The 8883-nt window shown below is 37.0% G+C and overlaps 1 protein-coding gene across 1 annotated transcript; it reads left to right on the top strand.

Moving 5' to 3' along the window:
* On the top strand, positions 1–6202 carry LOC129802921 (activated Cdc42 kinase Ack). Its single transcript, XM_055849143.1, has 3 exons — positions 1–1200; positions 4560–4733; positions 4819–6202. Exons 1-3 carry the CDS (start codon positions 101–103, stop codon positions 5894–5896), a joined length of 2352 nt encoding a protein of 783 aa, XP_055705118.1. The 5' UTR covers positions 1–100; the 3' UTR covers positions 5897–6202.
* The last annotated feature ends 2681 nt before the right edge of the window (positions 6203–8883 follow it).

Consider the following 8883-nt stretch of genomic DNA (forward strand, 5'->3'; position numbering starts at 1 on the left):
TCGGATTCACTGGAAAATTACCAAACGCGCAAACCCACCTTGAATGCAAACAATAAAGTGAAGGCTTTCGGACGGAATTCCCTGGAATTTCACAGTGATAATGACGTCAGTGGAGAGTATAGAGTGGTTGGAAGAGCTATTGGCTGAGGTTCAGCTGGAGCAATTCCTTCACCGAATAACAGATGACTTGCAAATAACGAGGCTGGTGCACTTTAACTACGTCCATTCCGATGATCTGGAGAAGATTGGACTGGCACGGCCAGCAATCAGAAGATTGATGGAAGCTGTGAGGAAGAGGAGGAATGTCGCCTGGAGGCAGTCATTGATGGAGAAAATCCTTCCAGGGGGAAAGAAGAAAGCACACACTGTAGCAGGATCTCCCTCAAAATCTTCCAGCTCCTCCAGTACTTGTTTGATCCTGGAAAGGGAGATCATCCTGGCAGATAAACTAGGAGATGGATCCTTTGGGGTTGTGAGGCGCGGTGAATGGCGTCCAGGAGGTGGACCGGCCATTCCTGTGGCTGTCAAAGTGCTCAAGGCTGATGTCTCAATGCCTGGAGTCGTTGAGGATTTCTTCAAGGAGGTGCAATCAATGCATGTGCTAGATCATCCAAATCTCATCCATCTCCATGGAGTGGTACTCTCAAAGCCCCTCATGATGGTCACTGAACTGGCAGATCGAGGCTCTCTCCTGGACACATTGCACACTCGCACCCTAAAACACCTTTCTCTCACGCACATTTGGCGCTGGGCTGTCGAAGTGGCCACAGGCATGGCGTACCTGGAGACCCGGAGAATTCTTCACAGAGATTTAGCCTGTCGCAATGTTTTCCTCCATGGCCCAGAGGAAAGAGTGAAAATTGGAGATTTTGGGCTGATGCGCTCTTTGGCTCAGCAGGAAGACTGCTATGTCATGACTGAGCACCGAAGAGTGCCATTCCCATGGTGTGCTCCAGAATCCCTGCGTCTCAGACAATTTAGCCATGCATCGGATGCCTGGATGTTTGGAGTGACGCTGTGGGAAATGTTTACGGGTGGTGAAGAGCCCTGGGTGGCACTAAACGGTGTCCAGGTACTCAAGAAGATTGAATCAGGAGAGAGGCTAGCCATGCCAAATCTCAGTTCTCCGGAAATCTATCAACTGATGCTCCAGTGCTGGCACAAGGATCCCCAGGAAAGGCTTTCTTTCTTAGATATCCAGTAAGTTTCTTTATAATTTCTTAAAGATATCATAAGGCTTATTATGCTCATGTGGATTGTGATTCTTTCGTGATCAACTTGAGAGTAAAAAAATAGGAGTCATTTTTTACTCATATTTTTTAAAGCCAAAAAAAGAAATGAGCAGTAAAAAAAACAATTTGGCAAGAATTACCTACTTTCCCCGATAGATAAAATATTTAATTTTATTGTGAACATACAGAAAATTTTGAATTATTATACTGATAATTTTGCCACAACATAACCAAAAAAATGTACAGCAGACTCTCAAATTCGAGCATTTGGGACCAAAATGTCACCCGAATTAAGGAGAAATTCGGGCGATATTTTTTTTTTAATGCAACGATTTTTTATTCATCTGCACACACATATTGAATTTACATACTCATATTTATTGTAAATTTCATGAAAATCCCATTAAAATGCGAAATCACATGAAAACTAAGACAAACCATGGCAAATTTGAGCACACTTGCTTCATTTGATAATCGTAATCAAATTTGAAAACCGACAACAAGCTTTCTTCAAATTTAACTGCTGCCCGATGTTAAAGGAACCGAATTAGCGAGAGTCTACTGTATCTCTAACCGTCTGGCCTCTAGGCGTCTAGATCGTCTAGATGTCAAGAAAAGTCGTTTCCGGTGGGTGAAAGATGCAAATTTTATATAGTGCTCTCTTTGTGGAGTTCGAGCAGTAAAAAAAAGTAATTGATTCACATCTAGTTACGACCGATTTAAATTATCCGGGAATCAAAGACCTTTCATAAGAATCCAAGCTTGTTCAGATTTATTAAGAAATATGCTCTGACCGTGGTGTCACATATAAGATTAATATTAATATTAAGAAAAGCCGGAGAGAGAGGTATATAGTATGCAAAATTTCAAGTGGAATATCACGTGTGTTAGAAAGAGTACACTCTAGTGGAGTAATACGATGAGTAAGATATTACTCTTCGTATTAATTGCTCTCTGAATCGTATTACAGGCAATTCGAGCAATTTTCCATGCGTGGCAACTGTGATTCGGTCAGCTTTCGAGCGAAACACAAGAGAGAGGCATGATAAAACACTTGCTATCCTTTGTTGGCATTCTCGCAGTTCAGAAAGTATTAATCTTAATATTAACCTTATATGTGACATGGTCATGAAGATCATTTTTACTTTTTATTCTTGATAAAACTGTTATTACGGTTATTACGAATCATTCACGTGGAAGGTTTATAATTTGGTACAACAGCTTCAATTTAAGTTTTTTTTTTTAAGGAGAAACTAATCAAACTAAATAAAAAGGTTCCAGTATCCTGTAGATTTTGGCCAATTCTATGATTTACTTCGAGTATCACCAGATTCTCAAAGATCTTGTGGATTACTTTCGATTTTAAATGCAGTTAATTAGATAATAAAATAATGTAAATTTTGATTTGTACCAGTAAAATCTAGCCTATGGAAATAACCTACTCAGATTTCGTTATACAAAATATTGCGGCAATTAGAAGAAAAAAAAACAGAAGACTCGGAATTTTGACTGACACCAATACTACGAACCAATTTTATTAAGAAAACATCAGTAATGCAGGATTTTCGAATTGTTCAATGTGTTAAAATTGTTCTACTTATTCATCGTAAAGTATTCTGTAGGAAAGTTATAGTTGAAAATGTTGCCAGATGAGATAAGGCCTGACAGAGTTAGAAAATTTTTGATCAACAGGATCACATGGAATCTCTTTCTCAGCAAAAATTAGAATCACCGAATACCATCGGGGATTATTTACATAATGAACTTGATTAGGAATTGGTTTCTTCTTTTGCTTTTACTATTTGTTAGCACTAGCTTTTTCACAAAGGTTAAACTCCTCGTTTGGTATTTGAAATTGACATGATAGATGTTTGTCGGAACGGCTCTGATTCCCCCTAAGAAAGTTCCCAATGCAAGACAATTACCTACTCCTTCAGAGGGATGTCGTAGAGAACAGTAGTGGATGTTAGTTTATTTCATGTTGTATCGTGGTGGACAATAGATCATTAGGAGGTATGCGGAGGATACTTATTAGGGAATCTTAGACGACTAAGGAGCTCCTTCTCCGTGTTTATTGTTTCAGGCTTTGCCCTTATATTGTCCCTCACTTCCTCAATTTATTGCGCCTTTAAGGACAATAAGGACACCGCTGTCCCAAAAAAAATCCTACGACCTTCTAAAGTTATGTTTTGCTCAAAGAAGTTGGGAAAAGTGATTTTTTTCTGACCCCCAATTTTTTACACTCTCGTAGTTAAATGTTTAACATTTTAAAACCCAAAGTGGCATTTTACTCCAATAAGTTTAGAGCTTCACAGTAGGAATTCTATCCAATATTATGCTAAAGTGATAGCACGAATGTATAGATAATTTAATTAGCTTTCGTTTAGTGGAAAAAATAGTTAATAGTTGAATGGCTTATATTACATAACCTATGTTAACATTTTTTGAGTTTTGTCAGGATTGGAAAAAATCGTAAAAAAATACGTGAAAATGTTAAAATAATTATTAAAAATTAAATAATATAATACCTAGAATTGTTGTAGAGAAAAATACGGTAAAAAATTAAATTTATGCCTTGTTTTTCTTTTTCTAATTCCTGTTGGAATTTCACATATAATTTTCTTTAAAAGAAAACGCAAACTATATATGAAAATTTGAAACTTTTACAGGAAAATATATTGATATGAGTCCTAAAATCCTTGCCAAAATACTAGGAAAAAAGAAAAATTCACCTTGGCATTTTTTGTCAATTTTCAAAAAAATTATATAAAAACGACAAGAAAATGAGAAAATATTTAATGGCAAATTAATTTATGAGTCCTAGAACTGGTGTAGAATTCTTACGGAACGAAAAACTATTGAAAAAATGTTTTTTTTTTGTTGATAATATCAGCGCTGGCATTTTATGCCGGGTAGGTTATTTTACATGATTTTTTTGGCTCGAGTTTTTAAGTGCTATGGAGGAGGCGTGACTTACTTTTTTGGGGCGGAGCTTTTAATGTTCAATAATAACAACATGGGAATATGAATTGAATAAATTAAAAACATGCTACTATATTGATAAGTCTTTAGAGAAGTTCCTAATTCCCCACTTTGGAAATGGTCAATCGAACAAATTTGTTCGATTGCACAAGCTGTGATTCTGAAAAGAATCTGAGCAAAAAAAGCCAGAGTTCATTTTGGGATTTAATATGTTGATTGATTTACTAAAATGTTACTCTTTCCCATTTCAAAAAAAAAATCATCCAATGACGAAAAAATAATCTAAATATTTACAATTTCCGATGCGCAATAAAAAGAAACCATCCTCGTTTTATTTTTTGTCAGGAAATTCCTCAAATCCGTGCGTCCGATATTGGTGCGTGCTACAGTAGATTATTGCGAGAATGAGAATTTCTCCACACGTTCCGGCGATACGATAGCCATAATCGACGATCGGCCGCAGCTGAATTACGTCAAAGGTCAGAATCAGCGTACATTTGTGATAGGAGCACTCCCAAGGTGAGTCAATTGCCCCCACATTCAATTGATTAAATTTATGTTTTGTGTGAATGTTTGTTGAACGATTTCTTGTGTCCATTATTAGAAATGTTCTGGAACCTGTAACTGTGCAGGCAAATGATAGATCTCTCAGTCCGAGTATATTTGCTCTTAGGCAGAATTCTGAGGATTCTGCTAGGGTTCTCAGGAGGAGAACTTTCAATTCGGCTGATTGTCGAAGAGCCGATGCATTGACATTGAATAGGAAATCTTGCCAGAATTTTGAGAGAACTTCCAAGAAATCAATAGAATCGCATTCAAAGGAAAGGAGTTACATTGCAGCACGGCAATTTTCCTACAATAAATTGCGCAATGAACAGGGATTGAGTATGAAGAAGGCGGTGCAGAAGCCAAAGCGTCCACCGCAGCCAAAGTTGGATGGGAAAGTTGCTGAGGGAAATTTAATTGACTTATCCTCACCAGATGGGGACGTTTTGGGTGATCTGAAGGGGAAATTGAGTGAGGGAAGATCTTTTAGTGCTGAATGTATTCTGGATGCACCGATAGAAGTGGCGACAGAGGAAGAAATTGTCCAGGATGAGAATTTGCCATCGCCAATGTATGAGAATTCTCGGGAAATTGATCATACTTCCTGGCAATCGGTCATGATGGAGGCATATGAGGCAGCTGCTAGGAGTCAAGAAGTCTTTGATCCCTTTGACACGTCTCATGTCCATGGAGATGGCCAGGTAGATGTCCAGGCAGATGGTCAGACGGATTTCCAAACACAGGATAACTGGGATTGTATCCGGAAGCTTGATAGTGTCCGGAGTCATACGCCAACGTCAGAAAGTGGATTTTTTACGCCACCAGAACGAGAGACTCCAGTGAAAGACTTCGTGGAGACTGAATGTGCCACCACGACGACGCAGGGGCTAATCAATGAGATTGTGGAGCCCATTCAGGAGCTCAATCTTCAATACTCATCGAAAAATGTCACAAATGTCTATGATACAGTGGAAGGAGGGAGTTTCTACCAGGAACTCTATCCCATTCTTCCTGTAACATACCAAAATATTCCGGATGCCTGGAATTCGCCCAGAGTGTATCCGGATGCAGAAGCACAGAAACTCAAGCCTCATCGACCAGCACCATCAATTCCCTCCTCATCGTCGTCCAGGTAATGACTCGATCATCGTTTGTGACTTGTGACAAAAATCTCTGGTCTTCGTACCACAATAGCCAATTTATCGCGGGATAATTTAACAATTGCCCGCATATGGATGTTCTTTTGTTCGTTTTTTTTTTTAGTTATATTGACCTTCCTCGAATATCCGAAAAAAAACTCAATTGACAAAAATGTATAGCAATGATGAATGTTTCAAAAGACTCTCAAATGCATTGTTCTCTTGTTTTTGAGAAAAATGGAGAGCAGAAGTATTACGTGAGCGTGAATTAAATTAGAATAAAGAGGAGATGAATCTCGAAAATATTTATTTTCTTTCCTTTTGACTTTATTTGAGAAAATACAAAGAGGCTATTTACACCGCCGCATTAGAATAAGATTGAACTGTCTCAAAATCGGATTTTGGAAGAATTCAGTCTCAATCTAATGTGGCAGTGTAAATGGCATCAATGAAATCGTTTAGATTGCTGATCTAGATTGAGACTAAATTGTCCCAAAATCCGATTTTGAGACAATTTAATCTTAATCCAATGCTGCGGTGTAACTGGCCTCAAAGAAAGAATTAAGGTGAAATGTCCACTTATTGACCGTTTTTGCAAAAAAGGATATCAAATTCTACCAGAAAAGGGGTGAGTCTTAGTGAATTATTAGAATTTAACGGATTTCATGAAACCCAGAAAGCATTTAAAGTGTTTCACGAAACCCAGGAATTATCAAGAAATTTTGTAAAACAACCAGCAAATAAGTCACATGAAACCAAGAAAATCCAAGATTAGTATGGCGAAATTTCAAAAACTAAAAATGTTTCCTGCAACTATAACAAACTTCGAAAAGTTTCATGAAATCGCAAAATCAGTTTCATGAAATTTGTTGCATGAAATCTTTAAAAAAAAACCATACAAATGTTTCATGAAACTAAATCGATTACTCAGAATACAAGTCGAACAACTCGATTTTTTACAAAAATTGTGTTAATCGCTTTTTGAACAGGGGAAAGTGAGCTACCTTCTGACGATTTATGCTTCGCACGAATCATTTTTTTAATGTGTTATAAATGAATTGGGCTCATTATAATATCATATTTTAATAGCTAGTCCAATGCCTCAAATTTTCAGAAAAGAGCTATGGGTGAAATCCACAAGGAACATATATATAGAAAAAAAATTGAATTGACCGAAGCTTGAGTCGTCCGAAGGTAGTGTGCTTTTCCCTACTTCTTTATAACCTCTCTCTACCTTCTCTGTAGACATTTTAATTGAAAGATAATTATTTTCAAAGTTGTAAAGATTTGAAAATCTCAAAAATCCTATACTCTTCATGTCAAATTTCAGCTTCAAATAGCTCTCCTGTAAAATTTGCCTACTGCGAGTTATTCGTTTCTTATTCTGAGCAGTCGAAAACTCAATTAAGATCATTAAGATGCTCAATTAATGATCTCTTGAAATTTTGCAAGCATTTCAAGAAATCAACTAAAAAGCGTAAAAAGCCCAAGAACGGCTTCACGAAAATTCACAGATAGCTCCACAAAATAGTTTCACGAATCCCAGAAAATCAAAAATGATTTCAAGAAAATTAAGACGCGTTAATTAATGTTCTATTAACCCATTCAGTCAATGTACCAGAAATACGTGAGATAGAATGTTCATATTTTGGGATTAATTCCCTACAGATTAATAGATGATTTTTTTGAAAAGAAAAAAAAATATCTCTTATGGGGGCGCGGAGAGCCTCTGTCAAACACACGTCTTAACGGTCACTAAATTTAAATTCTGTGCATTAATTCATTACAAATTCTATTGCTTTAGATAGAGTAACTATCCAAGAACACCAATTGGCAACTAGAATTTAAATCAGGAAAGAGGAAAGACGCCAATTTTAATAAATTCGACGGGATGTTGAATTTTCTGTCCGCCATTTCGAGCAAAAATTTTGCATGACCTTCCGCGAAGCAAGAAAACAATAACAAAATGTATTTTCATCTCTGTCGGACTATTTTTCTTAAGTAATTGAATAACTAATGTTACTAAAAATCTATTCCCGACAGAAATTCGGATAAGCATTGCCCAGAAATAAAATCATCAAAAATCACCCAATTTGCGTATGATGTATAATACCATGGTAAGGAATGGGTTAAGCTCTATGAATTCAAAAACTTTACAGAATAAAATTTAAAAAAAAACAAATTGTCAAAACGAAAAATCTTGTGAAATCTGAGAAATGGAAAATTCTTGCCAGGGAATTAGTCGCCTCTTGCTTATCCCTTTAGGAACTAGAACTAATGGGACACCGGTGCCTCGAAAACAAAACCATTTTTTTCAACTGTAGAAACTTATTTTGTTCTTTAAATAGTCAGAATGCCCAGATAAGCTTATGGTATAGCTGAGATTCATTATAGGTGACATCGTAGTACTTACAATTAGAGGTGCGTGCAACTCGGAATGCGTGAAATTTCGATTGCGAATTGAATTTTGGAGTAAAAAATCGCTTCAAGCCAATTTTATCTACTTCGCCCAACAACAGTTTGTTCGACGCGATTCTTTACCCCCAAAATTCCCAAAATTTAACTTACGAACGAATTTTCACGCATTCCGATTTGCAAACACCCCTAGTAATACGCATTTCGAGCTCATCTGTATAGAATATCAGCTACCATAAGCTTATCGGGGCTTAGGGTAAGAGCTCATAATTTTGGACGGTTTCTAAATTTGGACACTTTGAGGGTAAAATTGAGTAAATTTTGAGATGACTAGGTTGGACAAATGCCTGGAGAAACAAAAGAGTATCTTCTCTACGAACGAGATGTAGGGAGAAATGCCTTGAAAGGCTCCCGGAAAGACCAGGGAATGAGCGAATCCGCGCGTACTTGGAATACCGAAATCAATTCACTTTAATGAATGATATGGAAAGTTTCCGGGCTTCTTGTGGCATTCTATTACTGGTTATAATTTACCCTATTACTGGTTATATTTCAATATTTTTAAAGTA

This window comes from Phlebotomus papatasi, chromosome 2 (assembly GCF_024763615.1).
Source record: "Phlebotomus papatasi isolate M1 chromosome 2, Ppap_2.1, whole genome shotgun sequence".
Classification (NCBI taxonomy): Eukaryota; Metazoa; Arthropoda; class Insecta; order Diptera; family Psychodidae; genus Phlebotomus; species Phlebotomus papatasi.